We start from the raw sequence: 21,325 nt of genomic DNA, 5'->3' as shown, positions 1-21,325 counted from the left end.
CTCCACTTGTAGAAGAGGTCATAGATCTCCATGAGCCTCTTTACCTTGAAGAATGACCTCCTGGTATGTTTGCCCTCCCTTGTCCTTACTCTTTCTTTTCTGCATGCATTGGGGACATTGCATGAATTAAGTGTGGGGGGGGGTGTTGGACTTGAATGGTGAATTTTATGAATTTTGATTGTGGCGGTAGTTTGGTGTTGTGCATACGTTTATTTGATTGCGAAGCGAGAGAGAGGGAATTAGGTGCCCTAGCATGCGAAATAATAAAAAAATCCCTTTTCAAGGATGGTAGTTAGTATGCATCCAATGAGAGGGATTGAATTGAAAAATATGAGCATTATTTCATTTGATGGCTAGATTCCTCTATGTGTTTTATGGACCCTTTGATCTTTTGGCTAGTAGTTGAGACCAATTTTTTTGTAGCAAGGCAAAGCATGAAAGTGGAAGTGAATGAAAAAAAAGAAGGAAAGAAACAAAAAGAAAAGTGAAATTCCTTGGGACTAGATAGGGCACTGTGCCTCAGGAAGCAAGGTGACATGTTCGAAATTCCTTGAAAAAAAACTCAAAAAACTCTTGCATCAATGTCTCAATGTTTTTATGGATATATGCAAAAAGCGAAGCTACCAAGTATTTGGGTGTCTGGTGTATGCTCCACCATGTCATTCAGAGAACAGTAGTGGAGTAGAAATAGAGTTTACTGTTGTGAAAGAAAAGCTTTTGCCTTAATGCCCGAAAAGAAAGTGTGGTAAAAAATACTCAAAGCCTAAGTCTTTGGTTCCATTGATATTATGAGTGGTTTACTTGAAGGTGAGTAGTGTTCAAAAAATATGAGGAGATTCCTTAATCTTGATGCATGCTTGTTACTTGAATTGATGAGGGGTGATAAAATTCAAGTGTGGGGGAACCATTGGCTCCTTGATCTTTAGTTGAACACTTTTTGGGATTATGTGCACTGTTCTACTTATGCCATGATTAAAATTTGCAGCATTCATTTATAATTGAATTTTGGGTGTATATTCATTGCAAACACCCACGAGACACAACTTGTCTACTAGGGGTAACCTAGGGGTTTAAAGGCTTGTTGCACATGCTAAGTGCAACCGTGATTCCTACGAAAGCGAGTTAGGATTTTTTACATTCTAGATTAGTTTTTCTTTTGCTTTACTTGAGGACAAGTAACGTTCAAGTGTGGGGGAATCTGATGAGCACATTTATGCGTGAAATCTTAAGGCATAAAGCATACATTTTATCACATTGGACAGGGTTACTTCAGTGCTTTCTTGTGCTTTTCAGGTTCTAGGTGAGTTCTTGTGAAAATGGAGCAAAAGATGCTAAGAATAGCCGAAAGCGCCTAGGAGTCGAGAAAATCAAGTTTGGATTGAGCACTGAAAGAATCAAGCAAGTCAGTCAAATTTAAAAGTAAGTACAGTGGACCCCTTAACATAATTTTGAGGTGTTAATAGTATGGATGCGTAGCCCGTCGAGTCAGCTTCGCAACGGTTCAAATGGCACTTGATTCCGAGTTGAAACGAACAAGTTACGGTCGTTTCCGTGGATAGGGATTTATTTATAATTATTGATAATTAGCCGAGGATAAAGTAAAGCAGAAGTTTGGATTCTAGGGGCCTTAGCACAATTATCAGAAGTTATCTTTCTATCAACCGAAAGATTCCATTTGGAAGGCTCTAGAGCAGTCCAACTTCAACTTGAGATATCTTGGGCTCCCGAATTCCAAATTGGACGAAATTTGGGTCTATTTTGGGTGATTTTTCGCAAGGAATACAATAGTAAGGCTTATATAAGCATCCCGTGCTCCACGTATTTTGAAGGACAGAATGGGGATTTGATTATTTCTTAAAAGGAGTCCTAGTCACCACTCTCTCTCTCCTCCACTTTCTAAGGGCACTTTTGGGATTTTACTATGGATAGATTTCTTTTGAGAAATATTCTCTCATTCATGGAAGGTTGAAAAGTCAAACATGCCTTGATCTCATTGCTTGGAGAAGACACCTACAAAGATAAGGAAGCACAAGTTTAGAATTAGAAGGTTAGTTTTTTAAAAATAGAAGGTTTATGTAGCTAGGAGTCTTATGTCTCTTAGTTTCTATTTTTTTCTATTTTTCTTGGGGATCAAGTCTTATTGTCAAGGAAGGAGAAGGGAATATTTCTCCTACCTCTTCTCTCTTCTCCCTTCTCCTCTCCTTCCCCCTATAAATACCCCTTGCCCTTTGGGTTGTAACAAGTTAGTTCTAGTTCAGTTTTTAAGTTAGCTTTAGTTAGTCTTAATGCAGTTTTTAGTTCAATTAATTAGTGAAATTTCTTCTTCTCTTCTTCTAGTTTTTGGCTTTCTAAGTTCTAGTTTGATTTCATGCTTTCAATTCCATGGTTGTAATGCTTTTGATTCATGCTTTAATTTTATGTCTTCAATATGGTTGTAATAATTCTAGTTTAGTTTCAAGCTTTCTAGTCTAAGTTCCTAAGTTGATGACAAGACTTGGAGATTTAGAAGAAGAAGCCATGCAAGGTTTGTTCAAGTATTCAAGCTCTTCAATTACATTCATGCAAGCAATTTTAGTTCGTGTGAAGCACATCCAGGTTTTTACTCTCTAAACTCTTAATCTCATTCTCCCTCTCTTCTATCTGATTCTCTCTTTTTCTATCTCATTCTCTTCTTCTTCTTTTGTTTTTTTTTATGTGGTTATGGTGTGTGGCTGCAATTTATCCCTTCCAATCCGCATTAGTTTGATAGGTTAGATGGATATGTGTTAGGACGCCAATTTAATTCATGTCAATTTAATTCGTTAGATGCTTGAGAGTTAGGACGTGTTAGTTTAATCATCATTAGTTTAATTTAGTACTTTAATTAATTTGGTTCACTTTGCATTGCTTTAAAGTTAGTGAAATAGAGTGGCGTACATATCCTCATGTTCGACCCGTAGCTACGATTGACCCGTATGCTTGCGGTATTATTTTAACTCAAACAATAGCCATTAAAACTAAGAAAGCTTCTTTTAAGACATGCCGAAGGACTGATGATGTAGAGGATATATAAATGTATAAATTTTCTAGAAATGAAGCTAAGAAGATTGTGGAAAAAGCAAGGGCAAAGAAATATGAAGATCTTTATAACAATCTGAGCACAAAGGAAGGGGAAAAAGCTATTTATAAGATAGCTAAAGTGAGAAAAAGGAAGAGTAGATTTCTCGACTATGTTAGATGTATTAAAAGTGAAGATGGTTGTTGGCGTGATAAGAGCCAATCTTCTATACTTGGTAGGAGATTTGGAAGAATATTGAGTTGTATCTTTTTTGTTCTCTTCCTTTTAATCTGCTATCTATGTATAGCAATCCATCTTTATCAGTCCACCTATTTAAGAATATACTTCTCCCAAGAAGCTAAGATGATTTGGGAGATTCATCCGTGGAGTAGGCTTCCTCAAGGAAGTACAAACCACGTAAATCCTATTCTCCTACTTCTTTGTGTGTGTGTGTGTGTGTTTTATATCATGGTATCAGAGTAGTACGAATCAGAAGGTACCTGTGTTCGATTATTGAAGAAATCTTGTTGCTGATCGCAAGGTTCATCATTCTATTCTTGGTACTATTTTGTATTGCGAATTGCAAGCTGCAGATCGTAAAGCTCTTGAGACAACCTCTGTTTTTGCCTCATTGCTGATCGCAAGTTACAGCTTGTAAGGTCTCTTCGGTTGTTTCATCGTAACAGATAAGTCTCTTCTCTTCTTTTTTATTTCAATGGCTGGTACCAATACCATAGCAGACTCGAGCAAGTCTCACGAGGGAAAAAATAATCGCCTCACTCCCATTCTCTTAAATGGAAGAAACTTCCTTCCCTGGTCATGGGCTGTAACCATTGCCCTGGGTGGACGATCTAGACTTGGGCACATCAATGGGCAAACAAAGGCCCCTGAATCTACTGAATCTATTGTTCCTAAATTTATTGAGTGGCAAGCTAATGACCACTCAGTCATGACTTGGTTGTTCAATGCTATGGAACTTCAGATCTATGAGATCTTCGCATACTCTGAAAATACTGTAGAACTTTGGATTTCTTTGAGTAGTTTATATGGCCATGCCGACAATGCATCACGAATTTTTGAGCTACAATAGAAAATTGCTCGCTCTGAGCAAGGATTAAATCAGTCTTTTACTGAGCATCTTGGGAAGTTGAAAAAAAAATGGGACGAACTCCGCCAATACAGGCCTTCAACTCAGTCTGTGGATGATTATGTTAAGCGGGAAGAGCAGGATTGCATCTTTCAGTTGCTTGCCAGTATAAAACCTGAATATGAGGATCTCAAACGTCAAATCCTCATGAGTTCTTCTCTGCCTTCCTTTGTCACAGATTGCTCTACCATTCAGCGTGAGGAAACTCGTTGTCGGGTAATGAACCCGGACACCAAAATAGGGGGAGAGCCAACAGAAAACTCGGCTAACACCGTCACCACTAATAAACAACAAGTTGACGGGGGAAATCGGTCTACTAAGGGGAAGGGAAAAGGTCGTGGCCCACGACCACCTTTCAACTGTGAACATTGTTCTCGAGATGGGCATACCAAAGATAGATGTTGGGTGTTGCACCCCCACTTGCGTCCAAACAAAGATAAAGGACCCGATGCTAAGGTAGCAGTACAAGCTAGTTCAACAGATCTTCAATCCATTCTTGAAAAACTTGCACAACAATTCCAGCAATTTTTCCAAACAAATGGTAATGCAACTAGCAGCACAACACCTTTTGCACCAGAATCTGGACATTTGGCTCATACCAACGGTAATATTTTTGCCTTCTCTGCGCAATCTCAGAATTATTTTATTATAGATTATAGAGCAGCTGATCATATGTGTAGTACAACCCATGATTTATCTGATATTAGTACTACCTCTGCTGGTTCTCATCTCCCCATTACTGTTGCTAATGGCATATAGGTTCCAACACAGGGTCTTGGGAAAATTAAGTTATTCTCTAATGTTTCAGATGCCTTATTTGTGCCAGCTTTATCTTCCAATTTATTATCTGTCAGCAAATGTACCAAAGAATGGAATTGCAATGTTATTTTTTCTCCACAAACGGTCATGTTTCAGGATCGCATCACAGGGAACATGATTAGTGAAGGGCGACTTCAACATGGCCTCTACATCTTGGATTTTCACAATGAGGCATTGATTGCAAGAAAAAGTGCAGCAGATATATCTCAGTTGTGGCATTTGCAAATGGGACATCCCTCTGATCGAGTGCTCCATTCTTTAGATTCCTCTTTTTCTCATAATTCTAGTTCTTGTGATACTTGTCATTTTGCAAAACAGCATAGACTTCCTTTTTCTCACATTACTCATGTTTCTACTAAATTATTTGAGTTGGTTCACTCGGAAGTTTGGGGAAGTGTTCCCGTGGATTCTCATGATGGTTATAAGTTTTTTGTTACTTTCATTGATGATAAATCTCGTGCTACATGGCTTTATCTGTTGACCTCTAAAAGTGAAGTGCTGACAGTGTTTCAAGATTTTTGTCACATGGTTCATACCCAATTTCATACTTGTATAAAAGTTTTACGTACAAATAATGGCACTGAGTACACCAATAAGCCTTTCCAGCCCTGTCTCAGAAGTTTGCGTATTATACATCAAACCTCTTGTGTTGGCACTCCCCAACAAAATGGAGTGGCTGAGCGCAAGAATCGTCATCTACTTGAGGTTACACAGGCTCTTCTTTTTTCAGGACATTTTCCAAAGTCCTACTGGTCAGATGCAGTCCTCGCAAGCTGCTATTTGATTAATCGCTTATCCAGTAAGGTTTTGAAGTCCAAGTCTCCTATGGAGGTGCTACATGGACCCAAATTCAATATTTCCCATCTACGTATTTTTGGTTGTATTTGTTATGTTCATTTTTAGTCTAGTGGTAAGCTTGATCCGCACGCTCACAAGTGTGTTTTTGTGGGGTATTCTTCTGTTAAAAAGGGTTATAAGTGTTATGACCCCAATGGGAAAAAACTTTATATTTCTCGAGGCGTTACCTTTGATGAATCTCACATGTTTTTCCCTGACAAGATTCAAATTCAGGGGGAGCATTATAATGACACCACCATAGATTATAGTGACCTTGTTGTTGAATTTGCCCTTGTCCCATTAACTGAGGATGCTGTTGAGGGTGCCAATATCCACACTCAAACTAACAATGATAATCATGATATTAAGGGCTCAGATAATCAAGTTGTTGAGGGCCCAATGCATGATAGAGTGGTTACACCGGCCGCCATTGTACCTGTTCGCAGGTCTAGCCGTATTCCCAAGCCTTCAACTCGACTCCAGGATTTTTCTACTTATCATACAACTCAATACCCCATTCTAGCTCATATATGCTATGACCATATTTTTTACAACTTCTTGGGTTTTTTGTTTGCTGTCGACACTCATAAAGAGCCTTACAATTTCTTGGAAGCGAGAAAATTACCTATCTGGGTTAAAGCCATGGACGATGAGCTTCATGCTCTTGATTGAAATCACACTTGGGATGTTGTTTGACTACCACATGGTAAATAGGCTGTTGGTTGCGGGTGGGTCTACAAGATTAAATACAATAGTGGTGGTTCCATTGAGAGGCATAAAGCTAGACTCATTGCCAAAGGATATACCCAAACCTATGGTGTTGATTACAAGGAGACCTTTGCTCCAGTGGTGAAGATGAACATGGTCCGTGTGATTATGTCAGTGGCAGTCAATTATGGGTGGTCACTGTTTCAAATGGAAGTTAAAAATGCGTTCCTTCATGGCAACATCGAAGAGGAAGTGTATATGACTCTTGCTCTTGGTCACTCATTAGAGAATCAAGATGGGATGGTGTGTAAGCTAAAAAAGGCCATATATGGGCTCAAGCAATCACCACGAGCATGGTATGGAAAACTTAGTTATGCACTTTTATCTTTTGGGTTCAAAAAGGGAGAATTCGACTCTTCAATGTTTGTTAAGATTAGTGACAGGGGTATTGTGGTCGTCCTCATTTATGTTGATGATATTGTCATTACAGGTGACAATCTTAATGGAATTGGTTCTCTCAAGCGATACCTGAGTGAGAAATTTTATATTACAGACCTAGGAAAGCTGAGATACTTTTTGGGTATTGAGGTGGCGAGTTCTCACAAAGGGCTATTTATTTCTCAAAGAAAATATGCTCTGGATTTGTTGAGAGAGACTGGGAAATTAGGGGCAAAACCAGTCAGCTCTCCCATGGATTACAACAGTAAGTTCACTGTGAATGATACTCCGTTGCAAGATGTGAGTCAATTTCAGTGTTTAGTAGGACAGCTAATCTACCTGACCATCACTAGACCAGATATAGCTTACTTTGTCAGTTATGTAAGTCAATTCATGCATACACCCACGACGGGTCACATGGAGTTAGTTGATCATATTTTACGATATCTAAAGTCGTGCCCAGGGAGAGGAATTTGAATGCGGAATAATGGTCACACCGAAGTTGTTAGTTACACTGATGCAAATTGGGCAGGAAGCCTCACAGACAGAAGGTCAACTACTGGTTTTTGTACCTTTGTGGGTGGAAATGTTGTTACCTGGAAGAGTAAAAAACAAAATGTAGTGGCTCGGTCCAGTGTTGAAGCAGAATACCGAGCCATGGCATCTGCTACCAGTGAGCTAGTATGGCTCCATTTGTTGCTACGAGAATTGGGTTCTAAATCCTCTTCCAGTCCTATGAAACTGTTCTGTGACAATCAAGCTGCCACTAGCATTGCCTCCAACCCTGGTTTTCATGAAAGAACTAAACATATAGCGGTTGATTGCCACTTTGGTCAAGAGAAGGTACAAGATAAAACGATTGAAACTCCATACATTCGCAGTGAAGATCAGTTGGCTAACATTTTTACCAAGGCATTACCCAAAGGACTTTTTCAGAATATGGTGAACAAGTTGACCTCCGACGATGTCTTCGCCCCAACTTGAGGGAGAATGTTGGCGTGATAAGAGCCAATCTTCTATACTTGGTAGGAGATTTGGAACAATATTGAGTTGTATCTTTTTTGTTCTCTTTCTTTTTAATCTGCTATCTATGTATAGCAATCCATCTGTATCAGTCCATCTATTTAAGAATATACTTCTCCCAAGAAGCTAAGATGAACTGGGAGATTCATCCGTGGCGTAGGCTTCCTCAAGGAAGTACGAACCACATAAATCCTCTTCTCCTACTTCTTTTTGTGTGTGTTTTATATCAATGGTGGTAAAGTACTAACAAGGGATGAGGACACTAAGAAGAGATGGGAAGGTTATTTTTTCAGCCTACTAAATGAAGACATTTCAAGTAATAGTGTTCCAGAAGATTGCATTATCCATCAAAACACCACATATCATAGATATAGACAAAGAATATGAGTGTCTGAAGTAAAAGAAGCTTTAAGGAGGATAAAAGTAGGCAGGACACAAGGCCTAGATGAGATCCCAATAGAAGTGTGGTAGAGTTTAGAAATATGTGATTTATCTTGACTAATCAAGTTGTTTAATAAGATTACAAGCACAAGGAAAATTCCAGATGAATGGAGGAGAAGTACCGTGATTCTGATTTATAAAAATAAAGGTGATATTCAGAGCTGTAATAACTATAGAGGCATAAAACTAATGGGTTATACTATAAAATTATGGAAGAGAGTTATTGAAACCCACTTGATAAGAAACTACCATTACGGAAAACCAATTTGGTTTTATGCCAGGAAGATCCATGATGAAAATTATTTACCTAATTAAGAAACTTATGGAAAGATATAGAGATTGCAAGAATGATCTCCATATGATTTTTATTGACCTAGAAAAAACTTGTGAAAGAGTCCCTATAGAGTTAATGTGGCAAGTACTAGAGAAGGAAGTGTTTTAAGTAAATATGTGGACATACTTAAAGATATGTATGGTGGAGCGGTGACGAGTGTAAGAACTATGGGGATAAATAAGTGACTTTCAATTACAATTGGATTACATCAAGGATCAGCTTTAAACCTTTATTTGTTTGCACTTATCGTAGATGATTTAACCAGAGACATTCAAGATGAAGTTCCTTGGTGTATGCTTATTGCTAATGATATTATTTTGGTGGATGAAACAAAAGCAAAGATTAACACCAAATTAGAGTTATAGAGATCAACCTTGAAATCAAAAGGTTTTAAGATAAGTACAACAAAAATGGAGTATATGGTTTGGTTACACTAGGATGGATAATGAGGTGGTGAAACTTGATGAGAGGGAAATTCTGCAAAGTGGTTATTTTAGATATCTTGACTCAATCATAAATAAAGAATGTGATACAGAGGATGATGTTTTACAGAGAATTAAAATAGGATGGATGAAGTGGTGAGGTGCACATAGAGTATTGTGTGATCGGCTTATTCCTTTAAAACTTAAAGGAAATTTTTATAGGACAGTCATACGGCTGACTATGATGTATGGTGCAGAATGTTGGGCAATTAATAAACATCATATATATAAACTTAGTGTAACGGAGATGAGGATGTTGAGATGGATGAGTGGAAAAACTTGGAAGAACAAAATAAGGAATGATCATATTAGAGTACAGATCTAATGGTAGTTTATGGGGCATAAGATGGAACAGTACAGATCTTATTTCTGATTTGATTTGTGTCCATTTCAGCTGGGTTTAGATCTTAATATCGAATATGTTTTAAATGGGGATTAGCTCCAGCTTACAGAATTAGTTGGTTCATATTTGGATCTTGGTTAGGCAAAATTACGTGTTCGATCATTAGTCATTTGCTGTTAAGTTTTGACGGTGTGTTCGATTAAAAACAAAAAAAGATGATAGTGCCCTTATTTGGCATTTGTACCCTATATTTTTTTCATCTTCCAAATACCTCTGATATATTTAGATATACATATTGGAAATTTGCTTGTGTAGAGAAAGAAAAGAGATGATACCGGCAGCTCACAGAGACAAACCAGATCACAGAGTGCTTCTACAGCCACAATTAGAAGTGCACAAGAGAGGGTAGGAGCAAAAATAGCAGCAAAGCAGACAAAGAGAAAGAAAAGGCTTGATAGCAGTTTAGCAAGAGATGATGGTGTTTAGACATAGAAGAAGTATCTAATTTGTGTGGATTTATACAAGGAAAAACAATTTGATGGGACTGTTGTATGGGAACAATTATATTGAATTTCATTGGGACAATTTGAAGTATGTGGTTTTAAGGGATATTGAAAGGAAGGGGTTAAACAATTTGAAGTATTTTGTTTTTAACAGTTTGAAGTATGTGGTTTTAACTTGTATGGATGATGTTAAATGTCAATCATTCTCCGTTCCATTTGTTTGAATTTACTAGAGTGCATGGATGATGTTAAATTTTACCCATTTTATGTTCGATCTATTTGTTTGAAGTCTCACATCTTTGCAACCATTTTGAGATCTTATATGAACACTTTTCTTTAATTTCTTACATTACATATACAAGACATCAGATTGATAAAAGGAAGTCAATTTCATTACTAATAGCATCAAGGTACAATATTTCATCTATAGTATATGATCAAAGTTCAAATACTTTAATTAATCTTTTACAACAAAAAGTAAAAAAGACTACAACAATCAAAACTACTACAAAATGACCCACAATCTTCATTGTTCCAATTAACTTCTCCATCTGCTTCACTCTATTCTTCAAACTTCAAACTGCGGATCTCATCCTTTTTCTGTTGAATTTCTTGACGTATTTCACTTTCCACCAGTCATATGATTATTTCTTGGTGGCTCATCCTTGGGATTATTTTCTCTCTTTGTCCATATTTATGGTTCACAAACTTTAATGAACCTAAGTTTCAATCATTAAGGCTTGATGAAGACATTTTATCTGCAAAATATACAAGCCAAATATCAGACTTGAGCAAGAAAGATAAATAAGTAAATGGGTGGGGTATGTGTGTATCTCTATGTTGAATGGATGGAGAGAAGAAATTTACTTACCTTCGCCGAAGAGTTGCAGTCCTCAGGTCGCCGAAAATTGCAATTGGGAGAGTTGCAGGGAGGTTTTGATGCAAGTTGCTCGGGTAGAGTCGCAGGATGAAGGAGACGAAGGGGAAGAGAGTTTAAAAAGAAGAGATGTTGCAACGAATCGTTATCCTATCCTGTTACTGCACAGTGCAGTAATGCATCGTGCGGCACAGCAAAGGCCATGTGGCATAGCGGGCCCCACATGGTGCACAATGCAGCACTGCACCGTGCAGTAACTGCATAGGATAAAAATTCGTGTTGCAACTGTCATGTAGAATTAGAGGGGGAGGGGTAAAAGAGGCATTTACACTTCACATATAAGAGTGTTGTCCAAAAAGGGAACGGTTGTAATTTCAGAGAACACAAGAGAGGGTCTTAAATATGGAGGGAATAATCCAGGGGAGGCTTGTGTAATTTACTCAATATATATTGTATAATATAATATTATATAATACATAATATATTATATATTATATTATTTGGAGTTGCAAGGGGTGGGGAGATGCAAAGGGAAGGATTTTGTTATAAAAAAAACATCTTTGTTTTTACCATTTTACCCTACTTAATAACCAATTTAGCACATGTTTTTTTAATCGTTCGGCTCAGTAGAAAAATATGTAGAGAGCCCACACGGGCACCCCATCTCTCACCAACATAAATATTCTGTGGGGATTTGGGGCACTCTGGATTCTCGGCTTTATAACATCCCTCAACATCACCACATATATCTCTAATAATCGTGTTAGCATGGAGCAGACTTATTTTGAAAAATCCGAAAGTTCCTTATCTCTACATATGTAGATCGATCAATAGTACTGTAGAAAGCAATCTTGGCAATACTCTCAATGGAATCAATCTCCTTTGAATGTCTTCTCCTACCCACTTAGCTTCCAGCAGCATAACATTCCTTCTAAAGACCCCTGGCAGGACAACATAACGTACGTAATGATGTTTCTCCACACCTGAAAAGTAAAAGAGCATTCAAAGAATATATGATCCCTACGTACTCTCTAGCCGTACCTAACAGAAACAACAGAATGGTGCAATTATTATGGATCTCTTCCTAAGTTGATCTTTATTATAAGGGAGGGCATCAACAAGAGCCATTTGGTTCTCTAGTTTTTTGTACGTCCTCATTCCTCTCCATATTTGGTTTGAACGAAATTCACATAGATTTGATGGTAAAGGAACTCGCTCTGAGGTGCTTTGGGATCATGTAAATTAAGCATGATATTAGAGAAACTTCTTCTTTCATATATGTCTTACTCCGTATCATCAATGGATGATTTGATTCTCTCCAAACATCTAGGATCCAAATTCATTAATCAACCTCTTAAAAGATTTATTGAAGTTTTCTGGATTAAGCCAGATTTGGGTATGATGAAATTAAATATTGATAGATGCTCTTTGGGAAACCCGGATCACTCTGAAGCTACTGCTATAACGATGGAATTGTCTTGGGCATCCAACGGGTAGTTTCTCAACCTACCTGGGTGTTTGGTCTAATTTTAATGTTTAATTATCGGCTTTTTCATGGGTGTAGATCGAAATGGCCAAAGAGAAGGGTATTCAATAGTTGTAGATTGAAAGTGACTCAAGTGTTGTAGTTGTCAGCATTCGCAACCAATCTATTCCTTGGAAAATTCAACAACATTGATGATTCCTAACAAACAAAAAGTGCTCTTCTGCAAGCTTCCTGCTCTTAGGACACGAGTCCAAGTTACATTCGTCATGACCTTATTTGGAATTATGATGATAGACCTCGTTTTTGTTTTGATCTATGATGTACTATCTATTTTTTTGTTCTGGGGTCTTTTGTATTCATTTCTGATTTTTCTTGAGTTTCTGTCGATGACCATGCTGAAGGTGGAGGGAGCTCAAGGTGTTTTGTGTTCTTGTTTTGTCTGGGAATGCCCAGAATTACCTATGTACATCTATTTCTATTTATTAATATAATCTTTTTTTGACCTTTAGCAAAAACAAAAAGATAGGAAATGATTTGAACATTCACCCTCATCTAACACCATATACTCATCCCATTTGTATCCTATGCACCCCCCCCCATTATAGTCTCATGCATCCTCATAGGTTTTCAATTCCTTGTTTTATCATTTGATAAACTCATATTGATCTAAAATTTGACATGTGGGTAGAGGACCGTGGTTTTTACTTGTCCACAAATTTTCAATTCTATCTGACATGCCATGTGATAGATCTAAATGCTCCGTTAAAAAGATTCTTTTCTTAACATTTGTGTAAGTAAAACCAGTTTCATTTACTACTGTAAACTTTACTTTTACCCTATTTTTTATAACAATTTGGCTCTCCTCCAGCTGTGACAGGAGTTGGAGGGTTCAGCCCAGCAAAAACAGGGGGGTTATGGTCATGTCACAGGGTGACTCTCCAGCTCCCACCACAACTGGAGGAGAGCCAGATCTTTTTGCCAAACAATTGGATAGTGAAAAAGAAAAAAAAATGCATTAATTTCCATTTCAAATTAGACCATTCGAATCAATGCATCATTCACATTTTGATCTACGAAACTTCCTCCATTGTTTCCCAAAGAATCTTTTCCCCCACGCTTGTATGCTCGAATTGGTCTTTGCGTGAGAGTATGAACTAGTGGTGCCTAATTTCTATACCTTCACGGACGTTCTACTTGAAGAACAAGAATTCATGAATGCGTGTCTCGAGTATACTTTTCGCGCCAAACTCTGCCTTAAATTCCACTCCTTTTACCAATGGGGATCTGACACGTCACATTAAATTATCCCTAAATAGCTGCTCTAAAGTCCAAGACACACGTTTGGGAAATATAATGGTACTTTCGTAAATTCATGCAAACCACTTTGTTTGCCGCGTTGTTAACCAACATCCCAACATATGATGACGTGGTTCACGCTCACTGGCTGTTGGATACTAAGAGGCTTCAAAGGTTTGCGTGTTTCTTTCTTCCTTCGGAGGATCCGTGGCGTGTATGCAGATATGCGAGCGAACTAATGGGGTTTCTGGTTTGACTTGCAGTGTTCTGATGTCATCGTTGACGTGAAAGAAAAGTTGCGACACAACTTATCTAAAAAAATTCTAAAAAGAGCATGAGTCAATAGTCAAAAGAACGACTAGACTGAATCTAAAGTACGACGCAGCATCACGTGTTGCAGTATCGCCATTCTCCATCAACTAGGAATTTTATTCAATAACGTAGCGTGTATAGACGTTGTAGATTGTATACACTAGTCTATGCCATTCGATTAGTATCAATTAACAGCCATTGCCTGACCTGCATTTCCCCACTAACTGTCCCATTGACACGTTGCAGAACCGGTCTCCAGGCATGGACCGGGTCGGTACATAACATGGTTCGAAAACTCGTCTCATTTCGGTACTTATCAAATTATATTCGATCCGAATCGATTCAGATTATTAGATCAAGATTTAGATTCAGTTTTCGATTTCGGTTCCACATTAACAACCTTAGTCTAAATCTCAAAAATTTGTTTCTATGAATTTTGCCTGGTCATTTTGATGTACAAATTAAAGATCGAAAGGACCAAAATAATCGAAATACTATAACAACAAAAAATTTGACGTAGTAGTGCATTTTTTAGATTGAAACGAACGAGATTTTGAAATGAAATGATCGAAATTTGAAATATTGTCTATTTTTTGTTTCGATGTTTTTTTGTATAATGTTTTGTCTCAGGGTTCAAAATTACCAAGTTTTTTAAGGATTTTAATCCTCTTCGGTTCAAAATTTCAAAAGATCCCAGCTGTTCCACCTAGCACTGCTGCACTACACACGTTTGGAAATTAGAGAGATTATTTTCCATGACTTTTTTTTTTTTTTTTTTTTTTTTTTTGGGTTGAAGTTTATTTTCCATGATTACTACTATATAAGTTGCGCAACGCGTGGCAAAGTGTCATTGGTCATGGAGCCTCTTCGTAAGCACATAATCATATCCCGAAAAATCCTAACGAAACTGGAGGCGAATTAAACTGTGACCCAAACACGTCCCCACAAGCTAAACAAAGAAACAAGTCAACAACCTCAGGTTACCAACCCGTTCACTTTTTTTCGTCCCATTGGCTCCAAACAAAACTTAAAACATAAAGAGTTGAAACCATAGAGTAAGGGTTTGTTGTTTATTCGATGACGAACATTCCAGTGTTCCACCTCAAACTTCGAAGGGGATTTCCTTTAATCTAGTAAGATTGGGATTGGAATTCTTTATTGTTATTTTGATTTTGTTTTTCCCCCCCTCTAATCTTCTTATCCAAATCCAACTTAACATACTAAAAGAAAATAAAAGAAGAAAAAAACGCGTGAAAGCCGAGTACGCAAACCCGACGACGTTCTTCCTGAGACTTCTTCATGGAAGAATCCGAGTACGCAAACCCGACGACGTTCTTCGTAAATCTTGACTATCTCCCAATCGATTTTTTTTGGTTTTTTTAAATTTCCTTCTTCTTTAAATTTTCAAGAAGAGGAGAAGAAGAACCCTCGTAGCAGTTGAACAGAAAGAAAGAAAGAAAGAAGGCAAGAAAGCGAACAATGATGGTATTGGCCACGGAAGGATGTGAAAGAGGAGCAGCCATGATGATGCCGGAGGTTGAAGTTGAGGAAGTGGTGGAAGATGGCGTTTTGGTTCCTCCCTCTAATTTCTCTACGGTTGAGAGAGGGATTTACAGATCTGGTTTCCCCAATGAATCCAATTTCGGTTTCCTCGAAACCCTAAATCTTCAATCAATCATGTAATTTCTGTTTATGTTCATTCTTATTTAATTTTTTTGCGATTAGGGGTTTTGGTCTGGTTTTTCTTTGAATTTAAGTTCTTGACGTTCAGATGTATTCGCCATTCTTTAGTTTTTGTTATCTGAGTCACTAATCTGCAAGTAATTTTTGTACAGATACTTATGTCCTGAACCCTATCCAGAAGTTAACTCTCAGTTTATTCGAAGTCATGATATCAAGCTTTTCCAGTTTGGGATTGATGGAAACAAGGTAATTTTCTTACTCTTTCAATTGTGATATTGGGAAACATTTTAGTGAATTAACTTTAAAAGAGACTGATTTAATAGTTTTGGATTTGAGTGAATTGATTCTCGGCCATGGATTTAAGAAAAATGCTTTAAGAGCCAGAATGGTATTTCATTTGGTACTTCAGAAGTAGGGAATCCTAATTTTGTTAGCATATATTACCAGATGGATATTGTTTTTCTTCTAAAAGTATAAATTACCAAATAAAAGCTAAAGAAAGCAATCAAACTAAGGTCAATCTGTTCTGATATTTACATAGGTATAAGATTTAGGATTCTGGAGACTAATATGTGTAGAAGGAAATTTTTAGGGTTTTTTGGTGATGTTAATCTATCTACTGGTAGACATTTGTTGAACTAGTTTGTTACACAGGATCTTGCTTGCCTGCTACTAATGAGAATTCACCAGAAGGATATAATGGTTACTTCTCAAATTCATCCAGTGCTAGAATTCTATTTTGGGTGGATATCTAACTATAGATTTGAGTAGTTCCAGTTTTATCTTTTATGAATTAAAAGATAAATTAGCTAAATTTGAGCAGTTCCTTTTCTATGTGCATGACTTGTATTGATTTTACAATTATATATACATATTTGATTGAATTTGGCTTGTCCACTCCTCCCCCCCCCCCCCCTCTTTTGTGTTTTTTGGTCATGATGATATACCTTTGTTTGTAACTATATGAATATGCAGGAGCCTTTTGTGGCTATTCCCAAGGATGTCATCAAGGAGGCTCTGAAAGTCCTACTTGGTACTGATAAAAAACCAACAATTGCAATCACCAACTTTGATTCAGCTAATTAAGTGCCTCATCTGTTTGATACACTCTCTTTTTAATTACTTTTCAGATGTCCGAAATCATCCAGTTCTGATCCATTGCAATCGTGGAAAGGTACTACGGCATGAACTTGTTCTTAAGATTTTGTATAAGTTTATTATTTCATCTAGATTTTAAGTACAACATGGTAATTTTGTTTCTTTAATGTGAATGCATCTGTTTCAGCATCGAACAGGTACCCTAGTAGGTTGCTTGAGGAAATTGCAGAATTGGTGCTTGCCTTCTGTATTTAAGGAGTACCAACAGTTTGCCGGTGTCAAAGCAAGGGTATCTGATATGAGATTTATCGAGATGTTTGATGTTTCATCATTGAGACATGGTCTGTACAGCATCATCTACCATTACCAGGGTTGTAATGGGGTACACAATAGACACTTGGTTTTACAAAGAAGATTACTTATTAAAGCCGTAGATAACTTCACGTTGAATTGAATTAGATATACCCTTCAACATAGCCAAAAGATTAGATAGTTATTCATTGTTTTCGGGAGTTCTCTTCTGAATTTGCCCTTGAGAGCTATACCTCTAGTTTTAACTCCTCCTTTTCCTTTTCTCTTACACATGTTACATAGTTTTAAATTTTCTTCTCAACTTACTTTGATATTGACTTTATTCATCTGTAAATAAACATCAAAATTGGGAACTATTAGGATATTTTCTTTGCCAGTTTCTCTTCTTGTTTTACCTGTTCTCAACCTCATGTAGAAAAAAAAGATGACCAAAGAGAATGTACATGGCTTCCATGTCTAATTTCTTTTTTTTTTTTTTTTGTCTGAAAATGTACTTGGTGGCAAGATGTAATACCACTTGTATCCTAACTTCACTGAGATGTATATATAAACAAGCTTATAACTGCCATATCGCAACTTTCTTTCTACCTAATTTTTGGTGCATAGAGGCACCCACATGTATACTGGTACCAGTTACTACGAGAGATGTTTACTACTGGTAATCCAACTCAAGATAATAGAGAACAGAAACAAAAATGTATATATTGAAGTTCAGTGCTTTTTTTTTTTTGGATAGGTAATATCACTTTTTATTGAGAAGGAAAAAAATAACTATACAGAAACTAACAACAAGCAAATCCGGACTTGTCACAAAGGGGAAACACCCAAACCATCTAACGAATACAGACAAACCCAAGAAAGGGAAGCAACACCCAAAAAAGAGCAACACACACACGGCAAGTGTTACAATACCCCCACAATCTTATGCCTTTTCAACTGATAACAAACTTGGCTTTTATATATAGGCACGTGTTGTGGAAAAAGGATCTCACTCTCTAAAGAAAACCTTGTGATGTTTTGATGATAACAAACACATAATAAAATTACTTCTTAGATCATGATGTATTGTAGCCTCAAGCCAAGAAACAAGATTCAAGCTAAAATGAACTATATTGAAGATTGAAGAATATTACTTGAAGGTTAAAGGACATCACACGTGAAGATCAAGGAGTTGTAATGATTGAAGTATGAAGAACATCACTTAAAAAATCCAAGGATCAAGCTTCATCATCAAATGAAAGAAGACAATGCACTTAGCCTAGGATAGAACACCACATTGCATGATTGTAATTCATACATCATACACATGCATATCATAGCCTAAATAGACCTTAGAAAATACCCAACGACCCACTAAAGTAATCCATACTTAGAAAATATAGGTTGCTGAAAAGAGACCCAAATTCACTACAAGAAATTGGTGCAACGATGACACTTTAAGCAGAGATAGCGCGATGCTATTTTGAAATGCCATATATTGAGATTCCACGCCGTTTTTGTAGAAACGCCGTCATATATAAAGCTTGCACGACGTTTTGTTTACAAACGCCGTCATATATGAAGACAGGCCATTAAACATATCTATTTTGGGGCGTTTTTCCTATAAGCGCCGTTGTAGATAACTATTTAACGACGTTTATTTATTTACGTCGTATTATATTTATGGATATAATGTTTCTATTGACGGCATTTGTTATGAAATGTCGTTATAGGTATCAATATAACGATGATTATGAATAAACGTCGCTAAACATATTAAGGTTTCCCATGATAAAATCCCAAATCCTATTTGATTTCCCGCTCTTTGCCCGCACGCTAACGAATCCCTCTTTCAACTCTCTTCTCTCAATTCTCTTTCAATCTTCTCTCTCACTGCTCCCGAACTGAGAATACGACTGTGACCTCTCTGCCTGCTGCGACTGCTCTGCCTCTGCGATCTCCTCTCTTGCTGCTCCCAACCGACCTCTTTGCCTAGCGACATCTCTGCTGCTACGGTCTCCTTCTTCACTGCTCCAGCCGCACCTCTCTGTCGCTGCGATTTATTCTCTCATTGATTCCGGCCATCCTCTCTGCCGCTACAACCTTTCTCCCGATGGTACCACCTCTGTATCTCTGTGTGTGTGTGTGTGTGTGTTTGTGTGGAAAATTTTCCTTCTACAACTTAATCCGATGAACTCACCACCTCTATGTAATGTTTTCTTCCTATATTTTTTTATTATAATCTCTTATTTGTCTTATGTTTTGGGTTCATTTTTATATTGTATTTTTTGTTTCTATCGTTAAGCAATTGACCACTATTTTTTTCCCATTTTATAGCTACTTGTTGTTCCAGAGGGGTTTGAGAACATACCTAGAAATCAGTGATGTACAATGACTTGTGTTATCTTGGTTCAATATTAGGGGCATTTGCAATTAGTGGGGTTTACCACTTATTGAACTATCTGGATATGTCTTACAAATAGGCAACGTCTCCCAAGGAAACCTGATTGTAGGAATGTATTCATGGGTGCATAACCTCTTGCCTATGGTCACTGGCAAATCAAGTTGTAATCCACAGTCTAGGGACTTGATTTGCAGTTAGTGGAGAGGCTGGGACATGTTGTGTCACGCCCCTATCCCAAGCTTAGGAATAAGCACAATCAAGAGGGTGATTAGGATGACACACATCATCCCATTTCCTACCAGGATCAATGACACAGTGCCCCAATCCATAGTCAATAGCCAAAGACCCACCCAAATAACTATAATTCATAAAAGGAAGGAATATTCCATTTAAAAACAAAGTTAGTACAAGCGGAAGCAATATATATATATATATATATATATATATATATATGTATAGCAGTTACTATATGTTCAGCTGGCTAGGTGATACAATAATAGTCTAACACTATTCACCGACTGACCATGACGTAACTACTCAAAAGAATAATAAGTTATTACAAATAATGTTCATAATGGGCACAAAGCCCCAAAAAGATCAAAAGAGGGGACAATCCCCAACAACATCATGGCTCGTAGGCACAATCATCATAGGGGCACCCGTCGCTGTGTTCTTCTAACATAGCCTCCTGTTCCTCCGCGCCAATATAGTCATAATCTGCTGGCTGGCTGAGTTCACGATAATCAATGCACATACACATACTACCGTCCTTCTTCTTTACAAACAAAATAGGTGCACCCCACGGGGAAACACTTGTCCTGATAAAGCCCTTCTTCAATAGGTCATTGAGTTGCTCTTGAAGTTCTTTCAATTCTGATGGGGCCATTCTGTATGGTGCCTTAGACACTGGAGCAGCACCGAGCACCAGGTCAATCATAAATTTTGTTTCCTGGTCTGGTGGTAACCGTGTGAGGTCTTCCGAAAAGACGTCAGGGAAATCTCTTACCACAGTTATCTCTTCCATAGGTGTAATCTTAGCTTCAGTGTCCAACACGGAGGCTAAGTAGCATTGACAACCTTGCGCTAACAGCTTCTGAACTTGGAGAGCCGAAATGATTGTCTTTCTAGGCTTTTTACTTTTGTTGCCCTTGAACACAAATTCATTGCCTTCCTCTGACTTGAAGAGTATCTTCCTCTCTGCGCAGATCAGGCTAGCTCCATGAGTGGACAACCAATCCATTCCCAGAATGGTATCAAAGTCTCTTATATCCAAGATTATCAGACTAGCCTCAAGCCCATGGTCACTCACTCAAACAGGGCAAGAGTTGAAGGCTTGGTTAAGCTCGACCTTGCTTCCAGTCGGTGTATAAAGTATCAGCTTCTGTTCCATACTGGCCAGTCTAATCGGTAATTTCTTGGCAAATGATGGTGATATAAAGGAGTGTGACGCTCCCGAGTCAAATAACACATATGCAGGTAGGGAACACACAGAAATCATGCCTGACAAACACCGAATAGGAAAACATGATTAAGGGTGTCAAAACAAAACCGAAACCATTTACCGATACCAAAGCGAACTGTTTAAATCGGAACCGACAGACCGTTTAAATAAATGGTCTGGTTATGGTTTCAAAAATGCCACCGTTTAACTAAACGGTTCGGTTGGGTTTTAACCAATTAATCCAACGGTTTCAGGCCATTTAATCCAATTACAACCGATTATAACCATTTAAACCAAACATCAAAAGACTCAAAACCTAGCAATA

General features: G+C 37.7%; 1 protein-coding gene across 1 annotated transcript; it reads left to right on the top strand.

The window, feature by feature from the left end:
* Nucleotides 1-15,604: 15,604 nt before the first annotated feature.
* LOC122658065 (tyrosine-protein phosphatase DSP1-like) lies at nt 15,605-17,328 on the top strand. Its single transcript, XM_043852944.1, has 5 exons — nt 15,605-15,762; nt 15,919-16,012; nt 16,742-16,799; nt 16,897-16,940; nt 17,052-17,328. The coding sequence occupies exons 1-5, from the start codon at nt 15,605-15,607 to the stop codon at nt 17,316-17,318; spliced, it is 621 nt and encodes a 206-aa protein (XP_043708879.1). The 3' UTR covers nt 17,319-17,328.
* The last annotated feature ends 3,997 nt before the right edge of the window (nt 17,329-21,325 follow it).

This window comes from Telopea speciosissima, chromosome 1 (genome assembly GCF_018873765.1).
Source record: "Telopea speciosissima isolate NSW1024214 ecotype Mountain lineage chromosome 1, Tspe_v1, whole genome shotgun sequence".
NCBI lineage: Eukaryota > Viridiplantae > Streptophyta > Magnoliopsida > Proteales > Proteaceae > Telopea > Telopea speciosissima.
The sequence above is the reverse complement of the archived record's forward strand: the minus strand, read 5'-3'. Positions and strand labels throughout refer to the sequence as shown.

Excerpts from the sequence above, each read along its gene's own strand:
- LOC122658065 (XM_043852944.1), top strand. The coding sequence starts at position 15,605 with ATGATGATGCCGGAGGTTGAAGTTGAGGAAGTGGTGGAAGATGGCGTT. Across the intron at positions 16,013-16,741 it reads TTGGGATTGATGGAAACAAG|GAGCCTTTTGTGGCTATTCC; the intron begins GTAATTTTCTTA and ends ATGAATATGCAG. Across the intron at positions 16,941-17,051 it reads TCCATTGCAATCGTGGAAAG|CATCGAACAGGTACCCTAGT; the intron begins GTACTACGGCAT and ends CATCTGTTTCAG.